This window comes from Acanthochromis polyacanthus, chromosome 5 (assembly GCF_021347895.1).
Source record: "Acanthochromis polyacanthus isolate Apoly-LR-REF ecotype Palm Island chromosome 5, KAUST_Apoly_ChrSc, whole genome shotgun sequence".
Taxonomy (NCBI): Eukaryota; Metazoa; Chordata; class Actinopteri; family Pomacentridae; genus Acanthochromis; species Acanthochromis polyacanthus.
In genome coordinates this window covers 33,784,472-33,810,948 of record NC_067117.1, presented here as the reverse complement: position 1 = coordinate 33,810,948, position 26,477 = coordinate 33,784,472, and the positions used below count along the sequence as shown (strand labels likewise).

The window sequence follows — 26,477 nt, the reverse complement described above, 5'->3', positions numbered from 1 at the left end:
GGATTTTTAATATGGGCCAACTTATTTCTCTATGCAGCTGAAACTCTCCTGACACATCCACAAAGAGAAAAGAACACAAACACACACACAGGGAGATAAAATAAAGATTTTCACCATTTAATTAAAATTGATTGTCAGGAGAATAATACACAAAATTGTGCTTGGTTCAAATGTAGCGATGTAATAGAATTGTATATGTATATATATGTATATATATATATATATATATATATATATATATATATATATATTTATGTATACACACACCGATCAGGCAGAACAGTATGACCACCTGCCTAATATCGTGTTGGTCTCCTTTATGCTGCTAAAACTCCTCTGATCCAGTGTGGCATGGACACAGAACCTGTCCTGTGGCACTGAATCCTGTGGGTTGCAGGATGGGATCTACCTAGATCAGGATATCCTGGGACTTCTCACAGATACTCAATAAGATTTGGATCTAAGGCGCCCCATAAACAGGGCTTATCATGCCTGACGCAGCGGCCTGGGTTCGATTCCAGCTCACGACGCTTTGCTGCAGGTCTTCCCCACATTCTTCTCCCTGCTTTCCTGTCTGACTCTCTACTAACATGTCAAATAAAGCCAACAAAAGCCCAAAAAAATACAACCAAAAAATAAATACATTTGGATCTGGGGAGTGTGGAACCCAGCTGAACAGATTAGCGGTGTCGTTCACATGAATGTCAGGACGGAGGGCTTCCCAGCACAACACTGCATTATAACAAGATGATCATGTGGATGTTTGTACCACCCACCTAAACATTGCAGGTCAAGCAACACCCCCTCCATGGCAACAGCAGACCTTGATGCCAATTGCCACCCTCAGCAGGACAATGCACCCCACACACTGCAAAAAATGCTCAGGAGTGGCCTGAGGAACACGACAGAGCTAAGGTGTTCACCTGAGTTCCACATTCCCCAAATTTAAATCTTACCGAGCATCTGTGGGATGTACCAGGATAAGCCTGATTTAGGTAGGTCCCACCCTGCAGCTCACAGGACCCACAGAATTCCCTCCCACCATCCTGTGTCCATGCCCCACTGGGTCAGAGGAGATTTAGCAGCATAAAGGGAACTAACACAGTACTAGTCAGGTGGTCATAATGTTCTGCCTGATCGGTGTGTATATATATATATATGTGTATATATATATACATATATATATATACACACACACACACATCACGTGAATGTACAAATGAAAAATACAATACTGCAATGGGTTCACAAGTGAAGCAACCGTAACTTTGGGAAATACTGTCACACCGAGGCTTTAGAAATCTGACCCTGCTTTGAATTCAGATATTTATGATGAAGCTACCAGTACAGTCAGCCACTTCACAATCACACAGCGTTTGATGTTTTGTTACAACTAGGTGCCGCAGTGTTATTGCCTTCAAACAATTGCATTTGTGACTTAGTTATGGATTACAGTGTGGATTTGTACATGCCAGGTAACTACAGTGAACACATGGACTCATGCCATGGCCAGCTCGGGACATTGTAGCTCCATGTGATGCTAAGAATATTTATCCTGATATATGCAGTGTTAATTTTGACACCAAGCACCTTGGGAAAGATTTGAATATACTATTAAAAATCTGCATCACAGTAGAACACTGCCATCTTGTGGATGAACACGACCCGATTTCTTTAATGGCGGTGATAAAGTGCTGCTTCTCCCACTGATGAAACGTCTTCCCTGATTCCACTTCAACAGCTACACAAGTGACGGACACAATGATTCATTTCTTAATCTCAATACATTCTCTGGCAGTAATGAAAAACAAAAAAATCTACGGAATCTTTCAAGTCTGTGGCATGACGGTGCTGGAAAGCAGATACCAGTGTAGTAGTGTAGTGTTCTAAAGGAATTCAAAGCAATCTGAGTGAATGATGCTCGTCATCATATCATCAGCCTTAAGGCACATTAAATACCCTTTACTGAATGTAAAAAGTCTCATCGCTGCAAGCTGTAATTACTCCTGTGGCTCTTCTTCTCTCCCACACACAAACACACAGCAGCCACTCTTATTTTCCCATATGTGTGCAGCGTCGTGTTGGCAGAGTGTCAACAACTGAAGCACGCTTTTAAAATAAAAGCTTAGTTTCTGATTTGTTTTTCTACAGGCTGAAGACCGCATCTGTTAAAGTTTACTGAACGCAGCCAGCGATGACTTCACTCAACATGAAAGCATAGCCAGCGTGGTGAATGAGCTCATCAGTTGGCAGTAACGATTGAGGCAAACTAAGTGATTGAACTGGAGATCGGGCAAAGATTTTCCTAAAAGCTTGTTCATGAAACCGACAGTGAAATCAAAATTGTTTTAAAATAAGAAATGAATTCTCCCTATCAGTGATCACCCTTAAAAACTCACCTAAACTTTAACAGTCAAAGTTACAATCATTCAATCGATCAGTGGCAGTTACACGATCGCCGTTTTACATTCGGACCTCCAACTAAGCCCACCTGGTCGCTCAACTTCGGTGTTCTGTCTCACTCAAACGTGAGTTTTGTCGCACTCATGAGGGTGTCAACGTTTCACAGTCCTGACTGGGTTTTCCAGCAGGTACCTCGTACTTGAAAACCACGCTGAAAAGCTTTCCTCCCAGGCGGTCGGCCAGCCATGAGTTTTTGATGACGGCCATCTTGAGGCTCTCGCAGCTCAGCATGGCGTAGTAGTTGGTGTGTATGGCTCGGCCCATTCCCTCGATGATCACCAGGTCGGTCTGTCGCTCCCGCACCACCATCGCCAGCACTTTGTCCAGGCGACTGGAGAACGACAAAGACAGAATAAAACACCTCCCATCAGGTTACAGTTCTGCTGCACGAAAATACACAAGTTCTTCAAAATGGGGTAGACTTCTTTGCCTGATAATTAAACTGAATCGACTTCCTTTCAGCTCAATCACTCAGTCAAACTGTTTTAGCTGATTTCTTGTTGGCACAGGGGGGATTCACTTGTTTTTTTCTTCCTCTGCCCACTCATGTTTACATCCCACCGTCAAAACTTGCATTTGGCACAAAACCTGCTCTGGTGTTTGCTCGGCGTGGTTAACTAGCATTGGTCAGGACATTTTTTGATTGATTGATATATTTTTCTGACATCCAACAACTTGTACAGCTACATTGTTGTCATGTATATCTTATATCACATTCTCACACTTTTGATCTCTGAAGTCCTAAAAGTCCTGCCAGCCCTCTACTGTCCCTGGAAGGAAGCATTACATTACAAAAGATGGGAATTGGACAGAATAAAATATATGAAAAGACAGGGCTATTGCTACGTAAGTTTCTTATCCTGATCCAGATTATCTTGAATACAGGACCGTCGCTGAAGAGCTACGATATGTGTTTTAATTTTTACATTTTTGTGTATTGAAGGATATGCTCCTCAACATCTCACCAACTGTTCCCAGACGCGCTGCAGCCCCAGACTTACCCGGTCTGAATCAGCTGCAATGGACATTAAACTGACTTTACCCTGCCAGCTCTACAGTGCAAAGTCTGTGTGATATGTGATTAACCCTGTGCACAAACACAGCAGGTAAATGACTGGAGAATTCACAGGGACTGAGTGGGTGTGTTACTCATGTTTCTATCACACAACTAGTGTGAAATTAGAAGAATCCAAACATGTGAGTGTGAAGGAGGACCGTAATTTAAACAAAGCCCAACATGTCTAACTGCAAAAGGCAACAAGATTTGCCAACTTCAGTTCCTCAGAGTAGATACCAAAACTGTCAGAGGAATTCAACGAGAGGCAAAGAAAGAGGTGTTTGCAATCAAATTATGAATCAACTCTGTGACTGGAGGACAGTTTTTGCATCTCCTACACAGACAGCAGTGAGAACACGTCTCATCCAGCCTCCCGATGTTTGCTACATACAATATGTAAAAGAGCTGCAGAGCACTTCACTGAGAAAACAGCTCAAGTCTGCATTCTCAAAGTAAGACAAGGTTTTAGCTTCTGTCAGTGTCTTATGGAAATGCATGCTTTTCACAAAATGTACCTTTAATTTAATGAAAAATAAATAAATGTAAGTAAAAATGAGCATGACAAACCTTAGATCCAGACAGGGAGAGCTGGAACCACTTTGAACCAACGTCAGCCTGTCATCCCTGAGACCAGCCCTGCACAACAAAAACACCACAGTTCATTGGTTTTTAGCAACAACCTTTTGTACACAGAATTAGAAATGTCTTATAAATACGTTGTTGCACCTTTTAAACTAAAAAAAACTGATTGCTAACAAGTCAAGTTGCTGCCAACATGGGACTGCCCACTCCAGAGGGTAATCTGTTAGTTTCTCCACATCTGATTTCAGAATGAACCTTTATGCCTTCTTCACCTTGTCTTCTGAACACTAAATCACATTAAAATCACTCATATGCACTCACTGAATCACAGGATCCATAGCAGCAATTCTTTCCGTTAGTATTTGCAGTTCCCCGTTTGTTACGTCATTCAACGCTGGACCAGAGTTGCTGGCTAACACAACCTAAAAGACAGAAATATGAAGTTTAAGTGACATTTTACGAAACATCGTATTTTTGTAACCATGTTGTCGGTTCCTAACCTCTGTTCCTCGAGAGAGAAGCTCTCTGATAAAAGGCATCACCCCTAGAATGATGTCCACTCCACTATTATCTACGAAAAACAAGGCACACTTATGAGGAGGACCCTGCAAGAGAAAACCAGGATGATGCATTCAAGCATTAATCATCAAGAGCACAGTATACACAAACACTATAGTAAGTATGTGAAAGACCACTTATGAACACACTAAAGGTGACGCTTCTATGTGCCTATACAAAAACGGTGCCTGGTGCTAATAATATCTGACAAGACTTATGTGTTTAATTCCCTCTGGGACTCCCACTGTGGCTAACCACTGTGTGTGTGTGTGTGTGTGCGTGCGTGTGTGTATGGTATTATGAAGTGCATCTGACCTTTATTCTCTCAAGCCACTGGTCATAGGAATCAACAAGCCATGGCCGCTCTGAGAGGGGAAAACAACACAGTCTGTCTGAGCACAAAGAGGTATGAAACATCTGCTAATTTTGAACATTTTATGTGGAGTTACTGCTGTTAAAAAAAGACATCAAAAGAGGTGAAAGCAAAGAAGCAAAGCAGCATCTGGCAGTAAATGAAATCGTTAAACAGCATGTTATAAGGTTCACTGGTACAGAAACTGACATCTCACATGTGTAGAACAGAACAGATACCTAGAATCCTACTGGCCACATAAAGGCTGTTACTGAAACATTAACAGACGGAGCACTGAAGCTGCTGCTCAGCAAACATGCAGCTCACATACACCTGCTGTGTAGACAGTGAAAAGAGGAGCACTTGGATACCTTCCAGCTGCCGTTTAGCTTCCTCAAACCCAAACTCAGGATCAGATTCCAGGACGCTGAGCATAGTAAGACAAAAAAATAAGACAAGTAAGATCCTACAAACATACATAAGAGGGATACCTATGAGTCACAATGTACAAATCAGGAACACAACCTTCCAAACTTTGGGACAAAACTGGCCGGCAAACATGAATAGGGGCCCGTAAAGCAACCCTCGTCAGGTGCTCACACAGTTAACAGTTTGATCTGGCCAGGAAAAGCCGGGCCACACTGATCCTTTGGCAATCATCTGCTTTCAAAACGCAACACAAATTCAATATTTTAAGAGTCACTGGGGACCTTGGTACATTGGTTTTTAGTAAGCACCACTTAAGTACGATATTTATTCCCTTTACTGGAATATTTGAAGGTTACCAATCACTGAAGCCACTGCTAAGATTGCTATCAAAGCAGTGAAAACCTCCCCCTTAAGTAAAGCTGTAGCAACATCAAACAGAATGTCTCTCCTACTACCCACAATCAGCCACAATACAGCAAGTTATCAAGCAGGCTGCTCACAGAGTATAAAAACGTTAACCGCACTCACTCTGACACGGCTTTGGCTCCCCAGTCAAAAACATTCCCCGCCAGGACCCCTCTGACCAGAGCAAACTGTCTCTCCTCCCAGCTCAACTCCTCCAAGGACTTCACTGCCTTCTGGTAGTACTTGAGAGCAGCATCATTCTCCCTCTGTTTAATCTGAAACACGAAAGAAAAATCATACTGCTGATAGTTCTAACTGCAAAAAGACAGATTACCTACCCACATTTAGAAAGGCAAAAACATGTGATGATGGTAAACAGCATGAGAATATGTTTAGGTCTCATCGAATGCTTATATTTAGTAGGTGGTAACAAACTGTGTGTCACCATGAGAGTGTCGGGTGACATAAAATGGCAAAAAAGTCCCGAAACGAATCAGTGAAAGCCAAACCAGCTGTGTCGCACAAGAAAAGAACATAAACGAAAAACAACAGAATTGGTAGATTTCGCTCAGACCTTAGAGTAGGGATCAGGAAAGTTGAACTCGTTTAAACAGTGTTCCCTCGTGTCTAAGAGACTTCTGACAGTGAGGGATCCATAAGCACTAGGTAAGAAGAGAAGCACTCTATATTAGCCAGAGAGAAACACATACACACAAACGGGACTGGGATGGTAAAATGCAATGCACTTTTTACGGATTTTTTTTACCCCTGTTTTTGCTCTTGACTGAATTACCAGAAAGTTACAATGAGACCTGATGCTGATTAGTGGGATTTTTCCTTTCCGGTCTCCAGATTTTGTGAGTTTTGTGTTGAAGACAGTCAACATGTCTATCATTGTCATACCAATGCTGATTATTTTGCTAATTACTAACACAATTAATAAAACTGACAGACACATACTCAGTCCACCCCATTTCTAAAAACTGTAACAGTAAGCAGAAATAACATCAAGATCGCTCTTTTTCGTTGACAAAGCACATGGGCAGTTACAGCAGTTATGAAGACATTAAACTACTGCAGACGACAAAGAAAGGAGTTTTAGTTTAGACTAAAAGCAACCTCTACGTTGGACAGATGCATGCAAATTTAAAAACAGTCCTTACAATGGCTGGTGGCGGAGGGTCTGAAGCTTGTGTCTATATTTCTGACGAAACTTCTCAGCTCGCAAGGCTGCCTCCGGCATGTCAGGTTGGCTCGCTACAGCTCGCTTAACCACCTGCTCAGGGAAACAAGAACAGTATTTGGTTGTGTTCACAACCTCTGAACCAAAAAAGCTACAAGGCTATAGTAGATGAGGAAGATGCAGCGCCTGCATAAAGTGTTCACTCGTCTTGATAATGTTGCCCTGTTATTGCTTTTTAACATTGAAAGATGGTCGATAGAATTTTTTGCTTTTTTTTTTTTTTACAAGAATATACAAAAAGCTCATTTCATTTCTAGGTGAAAACAGACCTCTACAAAGACACTACAATACTCCTCATTCTTGTTTGCAAAACTGCTCAAGCTCAGTCAAGTTCCATCCATCCCTCCGTCCATCCCTTCATCCATCCCTCCGTCCATCTTCTTCCGCTTATCAGGGGCTCGGTCGCGAAGGCAGCAGGTGAAGCAGGCTGTTCCAGACATTAAACCCTTCCAGTGACGCTTTCCAGCTCTTCCTAGGGGATCCCGAGGAGTTCCCAGATCAGATGAGATATATAATCCCTCCAGTGAGTTCTGGGTCTTACCCTGGGGTCTCCTCCCAGGTAGATGAGTTCAGAAATCCTCCAGAGGAAGTCTCCCCGGAGGCATCCGAATCAGATGTCCAAACCACCTCAACTGGCTCCTTTAAAGGTGAAGGAGCAGCAGATCTACTCCGAGCACCCTCCGGCTGTCTGAGCTCCTCACCCTGTCTCTAAGGCTGAGCCCAGACACCCTACAGAGGACGCTCATTTCAGCCGCTTGTATCCACAATCTCATCCTTTTGGTCACTACCTAGAGCTCATGACCATAGGTGAGGGTTGGAACATAGATGGACTGGTAAATCGAGAGCTTCACTTTATGGCTCAGCTCCCTCTTCATCATGACGGTTCGGTACAGTGCCTGCATTACTGCTGACGCAGCACCAATCTACTTGTCCATCTCTCGCTCCATTTTCTCATCACTCAAAACCAAATCCCGAGATACTTGAACTCCTTCGCTTGGGAAAGCTACTCTTCTCCCCCCCCCCCAACCCAGAGGGAGTAATCCACCGTTTTCTGGCAAACAACCATGGCCTCGGACTTGGAGGTGCTGATCCGCATCCCCGCCGCTTCACACTCGGCAGCAAACCGCTCCACTGCTGCTGAAGGTCACAGTCTGAGGAAGCCAACAGAACCACATCATCTGCACAAAAACAGAGATGCGATCCTGACGTCCCCAAACCGAACACCCTCCTACCCCTTGAGATTCTGTCCATGGACACCACAAACAGGAACAGAGACAAGAGGCAGTCCTGGTGGAGTTCAACACCACTCGAAACGTGTCTGACTTGGTGCTGAGTATGTGGACACAGCTCTCACTTTGGTTGTACAGGGACCGGATGGCTCGTATTAATGAGCCCAGGTCCCCAGTTAAGCTCAGTCCAGTTGTAAACAGATAATGAGTGAACTACCCTTCTCATGTTCGACCACAGATTCTCAGTTGGACTGAGGTCTGGACTCTGACTCGGCTACTCCAGAACATCTACCTTGTTGTCTGCATTGCTGCATTCATTTTACTCTCTATAAGTCAGCAACACACCTTCCAGGGCCTGCTGCTGGGAAGCATCCCCATGCCATGATGCTGCCACCACCATGCTTCAAGGTGGGGACGGTGTGTTTATGATGATGTGCAGTGTTTGGTGTCTGGCAAACACAGCATCTGGTCTAATGGTCAAAAAAGCTCAATTTTGGTCTCACCAGATCAAAGAGCCTTCTTCCAGTTGACTTCAAAGTCTCCAGCATGCCTTTTGGTGAACTGTAGTAAGATTTAACATGAGCATTTCTTTAACAGTGCCTTTCTCTTTGCCTCTCTTCCATAAAACTTTGACTGGGAAAAGAACAGTTGTAATATGAACAGTATCTCCCATCTCAACTGATGCATGTCACTCCTTCTGGTGAGTCGTAAGTGTCTTGGTGGCCGTCCCCACTGTCTCTTTCTTGCATTTTCTTTCAGTTTTTGAGGACGGTCAGCTCTAGGCAGATTTACAAATGTGTTATATTACTTCCATCTCTTATTTATAGATTCAACTGCACTTCAAAGGATATTCAGATACTTGGAATTTTTCTTATATGGCTGACTTATGCTTTTCAAAAACCTTCTCATAGAGTTGCTTGGTGTTTTATGCTTTCATGGTATAGTTATAGCATATGGGATAACTGATTCACCAGTGACTGGACCTTCCACATACAAGTGTCTTTATACTATAATGACATGGGACACATTCACTGTACTTAGAAGATCCCCAGTTCACCATCTGTGACCATTTGGCTGTTCAATTAGGTGAGTTGCTTCATATTTTACATTTCATATTTATAACTAACTGACACTACATCAAAATCTGTTAAAATTCTTGTCAAAGAAGCCAAACTAAATTGACCATGATTCAATGTAGAAAAGGAATAAAAAGGGAACACTTCCAATTTACTCAGTCATTTCTTTTTATCACCTGTGTCGATTTTTCACTTTTGAGCACATGGTGTGAATTCATTTTAGATCCTAACTGTAACTGTTGTGTGCCATCCTACCCCATCTAGGGCCTCTTCGAAACAGTAGAGCCAGTATTCACGCGCCAGAGCATCCTCTGTGAGGTCCACAGTGTCAGGGATGTAAGAGGAAGGGTCTTGCAGCAGAGGCAGATTCACCAGCTGCCTCTCCAGACGGTCCATCTCCAGCATGTCAAACTAGACACAACAAAGAGAAAGAAACGATTCATGCACTCAGTCTTGTCTGTAAACTCACACAGCTTGATGCCTCTCCTAGCTCTTCAAATCAAAGCCCATTCCTGTTGTCTAGGATGTATTTCAGAACACTCTCCTTTCTCTTAGCACAGTGTCAGTTTCCACTCATGTTAGTGCTTTTTTCTTTGAGACAAGAAAGCTGAGACAGAGATGCACTCAAAATTAAATACGTTTTTAGGATTTAATCCTAAAAGTCAGTGGATTCATTAGTTGGACACACAATCAATAGTCCATTAAAGGGAGTCAGTACCTTTGAAAGAACATATTATATCTGATGAGGGTTTCTTGGGTAGCAAGAAGAACAATGAGCTAATATTTAATTTGCAGTCGTGTGTCCAATGTTACCAGTTTGTACTAATGAAAATTAGCAAATGGAAGTTGGGTGAAGGGGGCATTAGAGTAGTTTAAAGTGTTGTTTGAGCAGCTAATACTGATGTTTTACAGAGGCCTACGTGCTCAAGGTATCACATCAAGGAACCAAACAGCAAAGTGCACACTGTTATTGACTGTCCAAAACATCATTTATATTGCCTTATAACATGGTTTTCCCAAATAATTATTTAGTAAGGTAGAAAACAGTAGTAGGATATCCAAAACTAAATTACAACCCCCTCAAAAAAAAAAGTTCTCTGGTCTCTCTTGTCCAAGTGAAGACACAAGTGAATGCCTCTCATACCAAAATACTTTAGTTGAGCGTCTAAAGCTAAACAACAAGCCACTGTGAGCAGAAGCAATGTGTCATCAAACCAGGACAGACAAGTGAAACAGGCGGAAGTACTTACGGGAAACTGAAGGAGAGAGTTAGGTAGACAGAAATGTGTGGAGAGAAAATGAAAAGAAAGATTGTCAGTCTGCAAAGATTGATGTGATGAATATCTTTCTATGACTGTATGGATTCAGCGAGGACAAAGGTGATGCTACCTCCACAGTAGGGGATCAAAAATAAAAACATTAAATAAAGCTCAAATGCACGAATTGCAAAAATCTGATGGAAGAAGACGGGAGGAATAAAAATGAAAAATGAATGACCCATCAGTAGCCAACACACAGACCATGAGGTTTAAAAGTGCTTATATGTGATACGTGACCCAACTTCATATCAGATCTCCAGCTTTACTTCCTCTGTAGACTCACCGTTCCACTACGAGCACGCTGCATGGGATTCATGTCTGGAGAAACGCTCATCAGGCCTGAGCTTCCTGCATAATTCTCACCCCAACTGTACTGGTTTGGATCTAGAGGAGAGATTATAGCACCTTTTATAATAACTGTAGGTTAGCATTTACACATTTCTCTTGCAAAGTCAGCCTGCATATTATGCCATTTGTAAATTTAGATATTTTTTATTTTGAAGGTATTTGTAGTTATTATTTTTACTCTGCCAAGGGGCGGCTGTGGCTCAGGTGGTAGAGCGGGTCGTCCAAGGGTTGGCGGTTCGATTCCCGCTCTCGCATAGTCATGTGCTGTTGTGTCCTTGGGTAAGACACTTTACCCGCTTTGCCTCCAGTGCTGCTCTCACACTGGTGTATAAATGTGTGTGAATGTTGGTGGTGGCCGGAGGGGCCGTAGGCACATATTGGCAGCCACGCTTCTGTCAGTCAGTTCCAGGGCAGCTGTGGCTACAAATGTAGTTTACCACCACCAGAGTGAGAATGTGTGAGTGAATGAATAATGGATCCATTGTGAAGCGCTTTGAATGCCCAGAAAAGCACTATATAAATCTAATCTATTATTGTCTGTCTGTCAGCAACATTTCTCAAAAAGGGAATAACGGATTTGGATGAAATTTTCAGGGAAACTCAGAAATGACACAAGGACCAAGTGATTAGATTTTGGCAGCGATGCAGCTTATAGTCTGGATCCATGGATTTGATAAGATTTCTGTATTGTGAGACAGCGGTCCAGCATCACTGTAACCATGACAAGTGAACACTATGTCAGCCGCTTGCTGATGATCACGACTCTGATCCTACTACAAACCTACTGCTGTGGGCTTATCGGGATTTATCTGTCAGAAATCATCCAAGGAACAACTGATTAAACTGTGAGGGTGTTTCCAAATGTTTTCTTTCTTACTGTCTTCCTCTGCTCCTTTAAGAAATGCTCCAATGGCTCCAAGATAGCCTTCATGTCTCAGGAACAAGGCCTGAACTTCACCCTACACCAACAAAACAAAAGGAGGAAAAAATCTGGTTTGGAACTAAATCTTCAGACAATAGAAATCCAACTTCACAACACCGATAAATTAAAAAATAACAGACGCTCGGGTACTTCTGCAGAGTTTGTGTGTCGGCAGAGGAGGTTGGCTTGCCTTGGTGAAGAAGTTGATGCTGTATGTGATTGTGTGCATGGTAACAGGGTGTCCTCGAATGAAGAAGCCTCCAAAGTACACTCTTGACAGGTTGTGGAGCTTGGCATACAGACAGGCCAGCTGCCCGATGTCGTTGCTGATCATATGTAGTAAGCTCTTGGCCATGTCTTCTTTAGAAAACTCTATAATTCAGAAAATACCAAAGTGAAGTTATATGACCACTAAAGCAAAATATTACTAACAGTTGTTAGAGTAAAACTGCATCCTGACAGGTTAATACCAACCACAAAATTACATTGAAACCATGTTTTGCATATTAAAATTCCAAATGTATAAAAAAAAATACTGTTTTTAATCTAATAACCCAACAAAGGCTGCTGATTTCTCTGGAATAATGCCATCGCTTCACAACAAAAATACAGCACTGAGTGAAAGTTGCTCAGTTTGCTTCAACACGATTTGTGCAATTATGCTAGAAATACTAAACCTGCCTCGTCGAAGCACAAGCACAACTTAAATGCGTATCTACATGACATTCTTTAAGTTTATTTACGCTTAAAGCTAGAATCCATCCTTTGATATTTATAGGTTACAGTTGGTTCCAAGAGTAATGTGATGTGTAAAGATTGAAATGAGAGAGGCTCAATTTGTTATACATTGGGGGAAAAAAAAAACAGTCCGACAGCAGTATTCAGGGGACGTGACCAGCAGGAAAGTGGGTTGAAGTGACCAGAGTTTCAATGGAAATTCTTTACACCTTGAAACTGTGCCACCATTGGAATACATTTCACCCACCATGAACAGAGCATACCAGCAGCTGCTACCCTTCAGAGCGAGTCCACAAAAACTGAGTGTGTGATACTAAAAAGATAGATTTTAATGCAGGTCTTTGCTTTTGTTGTATTAACTGAATAAACTACAAATAAAAGACAAATTACACTGATACTTCAGGTAATCTACATATAATCATGTGTCCATGCGTCACCTTTGTCAGCAGTTGCAGATTTCCCAAAACTGCTCGCAATAAGATCTCCAGTCAAACCCAAACACCCATAAGATCCTCCGTAGATATCTTTAACAAGCATATCGACACTTGTATGCTGCCCTTTAGAGGCCAACTGTAGCAACTCATCAAATCTCTGCAGGAGAAAAAAAGGCATAATGTTCAAGAGGCTGAAGGTAAGAAAACATTTCACTGTGTCTGCTATTAAAATGATAATTTAGTACATTATGTTATCTAAAATACCTTTGTTTTGGTGAGCAAGGCTCCAAGGCCCCAGAACGTCCCTCCACCTATTGAACTTCCTCCTATTCGCTCAAATTTGTCTTCTGCTTCAACCTGTCCGAAGAGAGGAAGAACAAGATATTGCATATTGTGTGAATCACATAAAGAAGATGATTTATACAAATGAAAATAATCTGTGAAGTCCAAGATATTAACTATGAGACAAATTTGCTGTTAAACATATATTACCTTTTTCTATGTCATTCAGAGAAGACATTTCAGCGTAATATTTACTAGAAACTAAACATAACTCCCCATCGCTGTTCATTTAAAAGGGAAAAACGCTCAATTCACTGAGCTGCACACAAAAGACACACCCTAATATTTGTCTACAGTCTATAATGCTGGTTCTCAACAAGATTTGTAACAAAATGTGGACAAGTGAACTTAAACAATGAACAGACTGTCTATAGGTTGTGATAAGCTATTCTGCCAACTAAGTTATACGTGTGTAACTCATAAATAGGACTGCATAGACTTTGTAATGATGGCACTGTTCACAAATTGACTTCAGCTTTTTTCTGCAATACACTCTCTAATTTGTATACATTCCTTTCCAAGTTGGCCAGTATTATCACTAATACAAATATCCCTGAACAACAGCTGAAACCTTGATTGTTGGGTATTACCTTAACTATGGACACTCCAGAGCCAATGTTTACAAGCAGGTACGGGAAGATGTCTGGATTAGTCGTCTGAAAGCGGAACTCGGAGTCAGCGTGCTTGGCATACACAAAAGCCTCATGGGGTATGTTCTTCAGCACAAAATTACATCCCTTAATGAGGCAAGTCATCTCATCCTCTTTGTCCACTCTGTCAAAATGAAACACACGAAGAGGGCATTAGCACAATGTGAAATACAACCAGGGCAAGCGGCTATGCATTATGTCGTCAATCTGGTAAAGCAATCTCCTTATGACAATGTTACTACACATTTACTCTGTTTTGTGAATTTATTTAGTTCAGCCATGTGTGTTCAGAGCTACAAAGGCAGACTAAAATACCAAATACTAGTGAACTAACTATACAAATAAATTGCCCTTTCTCTAATTTGAACTGAGACAAACTGGGAATACTGAAAAACCTGCATATACTGTATATTGTCCTCAGTATTGTGTGGATGCAGACAAAAGCCTCCACATCATGTGAATGCTTTTGTTTACACATGTATGGTTACCCAACAAAGTGGCTGCCAAAGCTGGCAGGTCGGTAAAAGGCAAATATTTTCCAGAAAAAAAATCTTCATTAAGTCTCCCAAAGCTCTCGCCTAAAAAATGATTTGTTCTGCAACCTCCTATGTCACAGGCAGAGGGCCGGATATTGTTTTGTGTGTGGATCATTTACAGGAAGGAGACTATTGTTTTTTTCAACTTGGTCATCCAGAATATGCCAGAAATTTACCTCCCTTTCCGTTCATTTTGGACAAACAGACTGTACAGTTCAGCACTTTACATTAGACAAAAAGCTGGATTATAAATCATAATTTCAGACTTTTTTGGCTGTACTTTCCTTCATTCGTTAACTCACTTGAGACCCAGTTTCCTCTCGATTAGTTCTTTGAACTTGTGTGCCCCTCCCCCTGTGGCTTTGATAACTTTGGTTTCAGTGTTGACCAGATGGTCTTTGATGAAGTCCAAGCACGTTTCAATGTAAGCATTTTCAAACTTGATGAAATGCAGGCGTGCAGTGACTTCCTCCTGCACTGAGATTTCATACAGCTTGTCACTGGCAGCCTCCTGGTGTACACATTGGACAGAACGGAGAAAGGATGAATGCTTAAATAAGTCAATCTGAGACAATGCCTATGCTGAAATAGAGTGCAACCTCTACGATTTCATCCGAGTATAGCCGCATACAGCAAGTGTTTATGTACCTTTGCAGTGTGGTCGAAAGATCGCACTTTGGCCACTTTGTGTTGGACAGTAGAGTAGTAGGCTAGCTTGGTCAGAGATCCACCTGTTAAAGCAGAACATGATCGATAAAGTCCAATAACAAACCCGTTAGGCAGCAGAAGAAAAACAAGTCACAGCCTGGATTCAAATCGAGATTTTAAACGGTCCGTGAAGTGTCAAACTGAGATATTAGCTTAACAGAGACGACAAAACATTAACACAACGTAGCTAGCAGCTAACGTCAAGGCTGTTGCACTTTCCAAAGTTGTCCAGGTCATGATCGACACATATCCGCTTAATGAGGAACACAATAATCCCGACAGCTCGTCAGACTTCCATCTTCAGAGCAAACACATTTGTAGTCAAATAATTTATCATTATACGCGAAATAAAAGCGGCTAGCGTTAGCTTCTCGTTGTTTACTTTCATTAAAAGTCATGTGTTGTCAGAGTGTTTAGGCTGCGGCAGAGCACGAAGATTAGCTACGTTGGTGCAAAACTGACAGAAGAAACGTAGAAAACTTTTTAACTCCCAGGTACCTATGTCTATTGCGAAGCGCTTTGCGTTCTCCAAATTGCGGAATATTTCGTCTGGTGGAAGAGTAATGCTTTTATCCATGGTGTGACTACTTGGGTTGCTGTCAACTCCACTACATTCCGCCATGGTCGGCAATGATTTGACGCTGCGTGCGTGGCGTACGTGCTCCACACCGTCCAATCAGAGCTTACGCACAGCGTGAGGAGGGGGCGTCGTCCTGGAAACAGCTCAGAGCCTCTGAGACCACAGTAAACAGTTGACCCGCGGTCATATTTGGTTAATGTGCTGTATATGTGAAGCTAAAGAGTAGATTACAGAGCCAGTTATACAAGTAAAAGTTATTTACACATCCAAAAAATGAGAATTAATTTAAGCATGAGTAAAAATTTGCATGATGTGGGTATTTAAATAGTTTATTTATTTACCTTTATTTAACCCATTGACATCAAAAATCTCTTTTACATTGGAGACTTGGCCAAGGTAGTAGCCATAAAAAATTTCAAAGCTATATGAAACAAATATATGATACACAAATAAACAATAAACAGTAAAACAATGAAACAGGTGAACCCTTCAAGGGCAGTGACCTCTCAAGGAAATCATTGGCATTTTTCCTTCACTTCATTCTTTATGATACTCTAAAACTCATAAATGGGCATGAATGTTTCCAGTTTAAGAATTTTTCGAAGATTATTCCATGACCATTGTGCATGATGGGAGAATGCTGTTTTGCCAAAGTCCATTAGAACCCTGGAAAGATTGAAAAGCAACCACTTATACGCACAGATGGTATCTACTAGAGGTGAAAGTGAGAAGGGGGCTGAGGTATTCTTGGAATTTATTTGCCTAGCAGACCTTTATACATGAACATATACTGTACCAATTTTGTTGTCTATGAATGCATAATGATGTCCAGGCAACCAAATCATAGAGAATGCAGTGATGAGTGGGAGATTTTGCATTGGAAATGAAACGCAGTGAAGCATGATCCACTGAATCAAGTCTCTTAAGGTGGAGGAGGCTGCATGGCTGTACAGTAGATCACTATAATCAGTCACAGATAGAAGGGTGGTGTCTGCGAGTTTTTCTTTGCAGAGAATGTGAAGCATGTTTTATTTTTAAAATAAAGCCAATCTTCCATTTAAGTTCTAAATTTGAGATATGTACCTTAAATGAAAGCTTTTCATCAATCCATATTCCCAAGCACTTATAGGAGGACACCCTTTCAATCAATGTACCATCCGATGTAAAAATTCTCAGATTGACAAATTTCTGTAAGAGATCTTTTGATGAAATCATAAACTTTATTTTCTAGGCATTCAGAAATACAGTCTGAAGTTCGTCTATCTCCCGTGCTCCAGAGGAAGCAGATGTGTATACGATTGTATCATTCTCATACAAGTGCTTGTCTTGAATGTCTTTAACTAAATCATTCATATAAAAAATAGAAAATAAGATTAGAGTGAAAATGGAACCTTGGGGCACACATTTAGTTAACTCAAAGTCTTATTAGTAGCCCTCTGTTTGGATACACTGAATTCTACATGTTAAGTCATTTTAAACCATTTAAGAGCCTTGGAAACAAAGCCAGCATCTCTGAGTTTGTCTAGAAGTAGTTTGTGATCCACTGAATCAAACGCTTTTGAAAGATCTACAAATAAGATGGTACAATGCTGTTTCCTGTCCAAGGCACCCATCACAGCCATGGCAGCAGTGGTAGTACTCTGACCACTTCTAAAACCAGACTGACACTCACGTATGAAATAAACACAGGATCTTAGCCACTATTGAATGTTTGGAAATGAGACAGTAGTTATTTAAATCTGCAATGCCTCCACTATTCTGTAAGGAAAGAACATTTGCAGCTTTCTAAATTGTAGGTATTGTGTTTATTTGGAGACTTAAATTAAAAATGTGCTTAATAAGCTCTAATATTTGCATCTATCTTTAAAAGGTAGGTTTAAGGTTTAAATACTGCATGCTTTAAGGTGTAAAGCATGCTATATATAAATGTAGGATGTAATACAGCAACTATTTGGTCAAGAGTTTTTGGAGAATCTCTGTTTTATTGCTGCAAAATTGTACATTCAGCTCTGGGAATTTGGCACAGGCATAAACTCAAAACAGTAAAAGTAAAACAGTAAAAGATGTCAGGTAATGTCCTAACAATATGTGCAGCTCCCCCATTTGAAAGAGATTGATCCATCTGCTCCAAGTTTTTAATTGGATTCAACTTAACTGCCAAACAATTTCATTTCCACTTGTCAAAATATTTTACAAAGTGAGATTTATTATCAAATCCTTAAGAGGCAGCAGCTTCTAGGTGGATCAATCAGATCAAGTGTGTCACCACATTTTGTTTGAAGCCAAAGAAGTTTATTTTAAATTGTACTGGAGATCCCTATGTTTCAAACAACAACAACAACAGCAACAACAACAACAAATATGTAAGGTTCAAATCTGGTGTAAAATGGTGCACAAAGTGTGTGAAATATCTTCATCTGTTAATGGAGTAGTGAAGCCTAAAATGTGAACTCATCGGTTTGATGAGTTCAATCTGTGACATCATGTAGCTACAATGATGAGATGCAATCAGCTGACATAGTATATACTGTAGAAATATGTGGTGCTGTCAGATAGTGTGGAATACGTGGATTTTACAAACTGTGTGGCCAGTAAAGGAAGAACTGTATGTTACACCTACCATAAGTATTTAGTAATGTAGCTGCTTCCATGTGGTTCTTTTTACTGATGGCAGAATACATGGAATAACCACCAGAGGGTAGCGGTCAGCCATGACAGAAAGTGTCCTCACTGAAAGATACTGTTTATTTGGCGTAAAGACTGAGAGATGGAGAGAATATGACCAATAATGCCATCTCTGCACTGCTGCTGATTACCAATGAGCTCAGTCATTGTTGATTTCTGTTAATCTAAGAATGAAATGATTCACTTCAAGATTCAGATTTTTGTTTTTTTGTTTTTATTCAAGAAGAATAAATGGGTAACATCATGTTTCCGTACCTCCATAGAGGCGCTAGTGGTGATGATACATCACAGCAAAACCTTGTATGCCAAGACAAGTAGAGGGAACAACTTCAGCATCTTTATAAAAACAAAGGCTCATTTCGTACAAATGGAACAATGTGAACCACCTCTCTTACAAAGAGAGAAAAACAACTATCGTCCTTCTATACATTTACACTGTTGACACAACAGAAGATGTTGATAGCAGAACAGATGTCTGCAAAACCCAGTATGGGTCAATGAACTTTCTCAGTTGAAAACAAACATTTAACAGCATCAGAAAAGATGCATATTGGAAAAAACTACCACCACGCAGGTAAGATTTCCCTGTTCTTGTCACTCCATTAACACAAAAGGACTTCCAAGAATTTAAGGTAGGTGTTTAAAAGCTGACCATTAATAGTCGATTTTGATCATATTGATGCTAATAAGGGAAATATGTTATTCACAGAATAGAAAATTTTACTTCACAAAAGTTTCAGAAAACATTTTTTTCAAAAAGAAAGAAATATTCAGTCCAATAGAAGATTTGCTGTATAACAATAACTGGTCTAATAATAAGTTTCGACCATGCTGGTCATCTCAGTTTGTCAGGTTTAACTCTTGAGATGTCTACCACGGCCTCCAGAGGGCGCTGTTGACTGGACTCTTGTCTTTGGTGATGCTGCTCTGGACTGTGGAGCTGAGAGGAGAGAAGTCAGCCTCTGTCAGGTTGTTTTCAGAGGACGGCTGCAGCTTGCTGAAGTGGTTCAACAGTCTTCTCTGGGACTGTGTCTTCACCTCCTCCTTGGACAGGAAGTTCATCACCTCTCTGACACAGCTGGAGTAGCCCTGATCCACAACTGCTGTGTTCACAGCTTGATGCTTCTGCTGCAGTCTTCTCAGGAAGCAAACTGTCATCTCCAGGATGTCTGCTTTCTCCATCTTGGAGTCTGGCTGCTGTTTGAGGAACTCTGGACCCAGGAGAGACTTGAGCTGCTCAATGCTGCTGTTGATTCGCTCTCTGCGGAGCTTCTCCACCAGAGGTTTTCTGAGCTGCAGAGAGAAGAACAAAGTCATCAATGAAAGTGTTCAGGACTGCATAGTGTTCAGCATATAAAGCTGTCATAAATGATGTTAAAGTGTCCATGAATGTCCAATTTACCTTGTGGGTCAGAGTCAGATGCTCCTGAGAATTGGTCATTGCTGCAGTGATTGTAGGTGCCATGGTTGGATGTGTGAGCTGTAGAGGTCTGTGTAGAGAGAATGTGATGTGTGCTGGTTTCATCTCTCCTATTTATAGTCCCACATCTCCATATGAATGTGTGGGTCTCACTCTGGTCGAAGTTTCTCACAGTCTCAGCCAATCAGAGAGCTCTGTGAGACAATAAAGCACGCGGAGCAGCAACACGCTGAATGCTGTTATATTGCTTGAGGGACAATAGTCAAATCTCAGGGGAGCAGGTGGAGGACTGGGGGGAGATGGACAGAGACTCTGTGTGAATCTGGGAAAGTGGTGACCCTGTGGAGAGATCAAATCTGCTGCCTGATGCTGGGATCAATGACTTTGACTGAGCACACACTTATAGTCTGATCACACACGTGGGAGAATAACAGAGAAACTATCCTCAACAATAAAAACAGCTCCATACTTGAAAATTAGTGTTACATTTGTGCTTTTGATCCAATTATCAGCTGTTGATATTTTAATGAAAAGTCATGACGTAAAGGTAAGCCTTGCATTTCTTTAAAATTATATAGTCATCTAAATGTCTAAACCAGCAAGTAAATGGCAACTGTCTGAAAGTCACACGAATATGCATGTCTCATTTAGGTGTTTAAAATTAGATATAAGCTGAGAAACACATCTCCAGATGAAACAGATGTGCTTTCTGTCTTGTCACATGCTATTAGTCATTTCACACAGTGACTGAGTAGTTTGAATGGTTCTGCGTTGTTCAGGAGAAGAAAAAAATGACAGTATGAGCCATCTGTAGCATAAAGAAGGCTGTGTTTCAAAATTCATACAGTTCTTGTTCTTATGATTGTTTACCACAATATTGTGTTCCTATTTTCAAAAGTGAAGGGGGACTTGAGTGGAATGTTGGGTGTGGATAAGTAATTAATACTTCAAGGGACACCACATTCTTTGTTTTTCCTGAAACAAAACCCGACAAAAATATATGTGCTCTCTTTTGTTTCTGCATTAATGCCTGTCAATTAATTTGGCATTTAAACAAAAGTATATGTATGTTAAAACATTGGGCAAAACAAAAGTCTTTATAAGCCTTGTTATAAGGCCGACATTGCCCTGACAGTTTGGCTCCCATCAATGGAATAAATATAAAGGTTCAGATACAAATAATGACCCAGAGTGGAAATGAAGCTGGCGAAAGTTACAGAGTTGGCACCTAGGAGAGACAGTCAGAGACAGAAATACAGAAGAAAAAAACAGAATAAGGAGAGAAAAAAAATCTTCCTCTGAAGTGTGCCAACTCCCTTTGGAGAATAGTCAGGTGCTGGTGGGGTTGAGGATGCTAATCACACTGAACTGTGACTCGCTCTCTCGCAGCTTTCCCACACTCTGTCCATTGACAGAGCTTCCACTCAACAATGGACATGTGCCTTGTTAAATGCTAATTCATCCACACACAAGCAGCTCCCAGCGCTCCCCTGAGGACACAGTTTGCTGTTTAGACACTCCTCAATTAGGGAAAGAGAACAAGAGAAATAAACACAAGTATTTTGACTGGGGATTAACAATTAACAATTCCAACTGAGTGGAGCTTTTATGATTGCAGACATCTTCTATGCATTTTTTATAACATCTTCCAACCTCAAACCACACTGAGGTTTTTCATGAAGCATGTCAGCATGTCATAAAGTTTCTCTTGTATTTATTCAAGTAAAATATATGTCAGAAATTTTAAGTTTTCCTTGAAGACAATTCTATTATTAAGGGGGTAACTGTGTTTTAATATAGTGCACTATACTTGAAGGAATTTGTATTTTGGCAGTATTTAACATTAGCAGGTTTTTTGAAGATGTAGCAAAATGTACTATAAATAAATTATCATGTGGGAAGAGTTAAGCCCAATAATCTGTCCTGTTGTATTACGTGCAGCCCATTACATTATTAATCAGTTTAATCCACTGTATCTGCTTATTTGAAAGGTTTTTATGCTGCTGATGAATACTTTTTAATGGATTAAGCTTATGTGTTTTTAGTTTAAAGCATGCTTTACTGTTAAAAATAATGATAGCTATAGAATTTGATGAATAATATAGTGTGACTATAAATTAAACTGAACAATCTGATCATTTATTACCATTGTGCTGTTTTGCAAATAAACATATGTTTAATTTCCAGTTCTGAAAGACAGAAACAGTATTCCTACTAAAATATCAAACAAGCATATTTTCAGTTTTAGTGAGTAAAATATGTAAACATTTAAAATTCAGTGGTAAAGAATTCCTCCCCTCTTCACAGACATCTTTGTCTGGTCTGCTTCTATTGTCCCTCAGGGGCTCTGTGAGTGAGTTTTCTCTGGTTTCCCACACTCTGTCCATTCACTGGCTCCAAGAACAAAAGAAGTGTGTCTGGTTGCACATCACATTAATTATGGAGTCAGTTTACGAGTTTTGTCTCACCGACTCTGAATGGAAATTCCTGTCATGAAGACCCGTCATTACCAGGCTTTTGTAAAATGGCTACGAGGAATGCAGACATGCTAAGGATTAATGAACATTCAAAAGCACTTTTTACCCTCCTTTAGATTCAGATTGTTCCGTTGCATTCCAGGCGGTTTATTTTGACAGAAGGATAAAAGGGAGTTCATTCCTGAATTGATCATGTGCCGGGCATTGTGCTATAGAACTATGAATTTTAAGCAAAAACTCAACCACTATCAAACTTTATTTACAAGATGGCCAAGGATCCATCTGCTGATAAAGACATTTAGTTTTAGATTATAAAAAATAATATTCTGTTGTTTCCAGGATAGTATCATTATGTTAAAATATAGTAGAGAGCTGGAATGTGACTAAGAGCCTTTGCTCAAATGTTGAACTTCATAACAAATTCAAGGTACTTGAAGCACCTTTATTCTGTGCAGCCTCATACTTCTGCTGTACATTCTTTCAGAGTCAAATATTGTGCGTTTTTACTCCATTAAATTTGTCTGATAGCTTCAGTTACTTTCACATTTTTTACACTTTTCCTGACCAGTTTAAACCAGGCATCACCAAAGTTGCTGCTTTTGAATGATTGTAAATGAATGAATGAATGAATGAATGAATGAATGTTTTAAATTTACAAAGTTGTCGTACCTCTTGAAGTAAATTAACCATTTAACCTGCCTTAGATTAGCTGCAGAATGCATCATTTCAAAGATGAAAGCAGTGCGGTTTCTGTGACCTCATGAAAACTTTTTAGAAAGGCACACTTCTCATAGGACTGATACACTGTCAGGGAACACTATTCTACTCAATGATTATGTTAATTTTGATAGCAGTCCCAGATAGCAAACTATGGGTGAATCAATGTTGAATCTATGTTGAGACCTAACGTAGAAATTATACAGAAAGCGCAAGGTTGATAAAATGTTGAGTCAACGTTTGCTTACATAGATTACATGTTTGCAAACATAGATTCAACATTAATTAAACATTGACCTGTCAAACATTTTAATTAAACCAAAATACAACGTAGATTCAATGGTATCTTTTAAACACAAACTTCAATGTTGACAAAATGTTGTTGAATCAACGTTGATCCAACCATCAGTCTTCAACCGTAACCACAATTCAACCTTCTTAACCCGAAATTCAACATTGATTTAACATCTTTTGCTATCTGGGTAAAGTGTGATTTATGGTTGAAAAGCAAACGTTGACTCAACATTTTATCAACCTTGCGCTTTCTGTATAATTTCTACGTTAGGTCTCAACATAGATTCAACATTGATTCACCCATAGTTTGCTATCTGGGGTTGTATATTTTGCTAACAATATGTGCATATTTTTACTAAATCAGCAATGGTTTAAACGGATCCTTTATTACCACAGCCAGGTATTAGGACTTATACTTCAGTAACGCATCAGCCAAGCATGAGAAACATTTTTTCTGCATTAATTAGTGTTAAACTAACACATTAATTTGAGAGGGTTCCTAAATATAAACAAGAAATACATGAATGTTCTGGTTTAGAAAAATGAAACTAAAATACAATTTCATGATTAGTCTCTGATGTGTGTGATGAGATGATGAGCGTGTGCTCAGTCAAAGTCATTGATCCGATCATCAGGCAGCAGATCTGATCTCTCCACAGGGTCACCACTTTCCCAGATTCACACAGAGCTCAGTCAGTCTCCCTCCATCTCCCCCTCCCTCACCAGTCCTCCAGCTGTTCCCCTGAGATCTAACCATTATCCTTAAGGCAATAACACCATTCAGAGCCTTGCATCCTTTATTGTCTCACAGAGCTCTCTGATTGGCTGAGACTGTGAGAAACTCCAGGCAGACCAAGACCCACACATTCATATGGAGATGTGGGACTATAAATAGCTGGGATGAAACCAGCACACATCACATTCTCTCTACAGAGACCTCTACAGCTCACACATCCAACCATGGCACCTACAATCACTGCAGCAATGACCAATTCTCAGGAGCATCTGACTCTGACCCACAAGGTAAATTGGACATTCATGAACACTTTAACATCATTTATGACAGCTTTGTATGCTGAACACTATGCAGACCTGAACACTTTCATTGATGACTTTGTTCTTCTCTCTGCAGCTCAGAAAACCTCTGGTGGAGAAGCTCCGCAGAGAGCGAATCAACAGCAGCATTGAGCAGCTCAAGTCTCTCCTGGGTCCAGAGTTCCTCAAACAGCAGCCAGACTCCAAGATGGAGAAAGCAGACATCCTGGAGATGACAGTTTGCTTTCTGAGAAGACTGCAGCAGCAGCATCAAGCTGTGAACACAACAGCTGTGGATCAGGGCTACTCCAGCTGTGTCAGAGAGGTGATGAACTTCCTGTCCAAGGAGGAGGTGAAGACACAGTCCCAGAGAAGACTGTTGAACCACTTCAGCAAGCTGCAGCCGTCCTCTGAAAACAACCTGACAGAGGCTGACTTCTCTCCTCTCAGCTCCACAGTCCAGAGCAGCATCACCAAAGACAAGAGTCCAGTCAACAGCGCCCTCTGGAGGCCGTGGTAGACACCTCAGGACTTGTTTAAAAGTGATGCTTAGAAGTGAAGCTCCTGTACTTATATCTTACTATGCAGAAGAATTGTCTGCATTAGAGCATGTTTTCATTTATATTGCCTTTTGTAAAGGTCTGATTCTGTGTTTCTATGATATTTTCATACAGCAGGTTGACTAATATTTTGTATTTCAAAATCAGTCCCCTATTTCTGATTCAGGTCTGTGAAGTAGACATTATTATTCTCAGTGTGAATCTCTGTATATTGTTGGTGACACTGACAATGATGCATGCACATTGTTTCTCCATTTTGGAGACACATGTTGTGTTTTTCATGTTGAACATGATTTATATGTGATATCCACATACCCTATTGATTGAAATGTCTTTAAACACCTTACCTGTCTGCATTTTGAGCAGATGAAGTCCCAGACAAATGTGCTGTTTTATAACTCTGTGAGTGACGGCACCTACGCCTTCAATGAAGGACTTGTTATTTGGATTGTGTCTCAAAAAATGAATGTATCTCTTCAAGCCAAGTGATGCGCAATAAAACAATCAGAAAAAACAACACATGCTTATCTCATTTTTATCAGCTACTTACAGAAATAAAATAAAACACCACTGCATGGTTGAAAATGTACTTTATGATAACAGCTACCATCTGTAACAGCATGTAGCTGCAATATGCTGAGATAAATACCTCTTTGATCAAACTTACTACTCCTCACTTGGTCAGGGACTGATTAATACAGTCAGAGAGCTTGTTAAGCGATTCAGCTCAGATCTATGAGCTGACACTACATCTACACTGTCTGTCATTAATGCAAAATGCACAGTTGGATAAAAATGGATAAATGAACAGAAACATCAGCACAGAGTGTCTCAGTTAGTGTTGAGCCTCTACCAGCCTCCAGAACAGCTGCAGATTAGCTTCTCTGTGTCTCTGTACCTGTACTGGTGGGATGAAGACTATCATTTAGTGTTTGGATGATGTGGATGGACAGCGCTGCTTGATGTGTCTCTGCAAACTTTATAGGCGCTCAGCTGGATGGACATCTAGTTAGCAGTTCACATCGTTCCATATCCTCCTGAAACCCAGCCCATTCATTTATGTCCTCTGTATTGGACATTTGTTTTTGTTTTGCATCATTTGACTCATTTGAGCTACCTACTAAAACCTGATGTGTTCAATAGAGGGCATCCTGGCCTTGGCTGGGTTGGAAAATGGGAACTTTGTTTTCATGCTGAGACAAGACAGAGACTGCAGCAAAACTCGCCTGCCAGGAAAAGAGAAAAGTTAAGTCAAGCAGTGTTAAGATATCGTTGCTTTACTTATGGTAATCATACATGTTCTTGTTTATGAACACAT

The 26,477-nt window shown here is 40.6% G+C and overlaps 3 protein-coding genes across 4 annotated transcripts; 1 reads left to right on the top strand and 2 right to left on the bottom strand.

Moving 5' to 3' along the window:
* Window positions 1–96: 96 nt before the first annotated feature.
* Window positions 97–16,046, bottom strand: pank4 (pantothenate kinase 4 (inactive)). 2 transcript variants are annotated; one of them, XM_022192629.2, is made up of 19 exons: window positions 15,890–16,046; window positions 15,332–15,414; window positions 14,986–15,194; window positions 14,088–14,271; window positions 13,420–13,512; window positions 13,159–13,312; window positions 12,174–12,355; window positions 11,939–12,020; window positions 10,997–11,097; window positions 9,650–9,805; window positions 7,010–7,122; window positions 6,421–6,508; window positions 5,970–6,121; window positions 5,384–5,439; window positions 4,976–5,025; window positions 4,603–4,707; window positions 4,424–4,524; window positions 4,088–4,156; window positions 97–2,794 (listed from the first exon to the last, which is right to left on the bottom strand). In XM_022192629.2, exons 1-19 carry the CDS (start codon window positions 16,011–16,013, stop codon window positions 2,545–2,547), a joined length of 2,352 nt encoding a protein of 783 aa, XP_022048321.1. In that variant the 5' UTR covers window positions 16,014–16,046; the 3' UTR covers window positions 97–2,544. The 2 variants fall into 2 exon arrangements, with proteins under 2 accessions (XP_022048321.1, XP_051803775.1); XM_051947815.1 differs by lacking the exons at window positions 14,986–15,194; window positions 15,890–16,046.
* A 2,801-nt stretch (window positions 16,047–18,847) lies between these two features.
* LOC127533990 (transcription factor HES-5-like) lies at window positions 18,848–20,196 on the bottom strand. The gene is made up of 2 exons (XM_051948153.1): window positions 20,059–20,196; window positions 18,848–19,949 (listed from the first exon to the last, which is right to left on the bottom strand). The coding sequence occupies exons 1-2, from the start codon at window positions 20,179–20,181 to the stop codon at window positions 19,527–19,529; spliced, it is 546 nt and encodes a 181-aa protein (XP_051804113.1). The 5' UTR covers window positions 20,182–20,196; the 3' UTR covers window positions 18,848–19,526.
* A 4,248-nt stretch (window positions 20,197–24,444) lies between these two features.
* On the top strand, window positions 24,445–25,676 carry LOC127533989 (transcription factor HES-5-like). The gene is made up of 2 exons (XM_051948152.1): window positions 24,445–24,587; window positions 24,697–25,676. The coding sequence occupies exons 1-2, from the start codon at window positions 24,465–24,467 to the stop codon at window positions 25,117–25,119; spliced, it is 546 nt and encodes a 181-aa protein (XP_051804112.1). The 5' UTR covers window positions 24,445–24,464; the 3' UTR covers window positions 25,120–25,676.
* The last annotated feature ends 801 nt before the right edge of the window (window positions 25,677–26,477 follow it).

Bases quoted from the DNA above. Each gene is read 5' to 3' on its own strand.
- LOC127533989 (XM_051948152.1), top strand. From the start codon at position 24,465: ATGAAACCAGCACACATCACATTCTCTCTACAGAGACCTCTACAGCTC. The intron at 24,588-24,696 runs GTAAATTGGACA...TTCTCTCTGCAG, and splicing joins ATCTGACTCTGACCCACAAG to CTCAGAAAACCTCTGGTGGA.
- pank4 (XM_022192629.2), bottom strand. From the start codon at position 16,013: ATGGCGGAATGTAGTGGAGTTGACAGCAACCCAAGTAGTCACACCATG. The intron at 11,098-11,938 runs GTAAGAAAGAAA...TCTCTCCTCTAG, and splicing joins TAAAGGAGCAGAGGAAGACA to ATCCAAACCAGTACAGTTGG. The intron at 5,440-5,969 runs GTGAGTGCGGTT...TACTATGCTCAG, and splicing joins GGAGCCAAAGCCGTGTCAGA to CGTCCTGGAATCTGATCCTG.
- LOC127533990 (XM_051948153.1), bottom strand. From the start codon at position 20,181: ATGAAACCAGCACACATCACATTCTCTCTACACAGACCTCTACAGCTC. The intron at 19,950-20,058 runs GTAAATTGGACA...TTCTCTCTGCAG, and splicing joins ATCTGACTCTGACCCACAAG to CTCAGAAAACCTCTGGTGGA.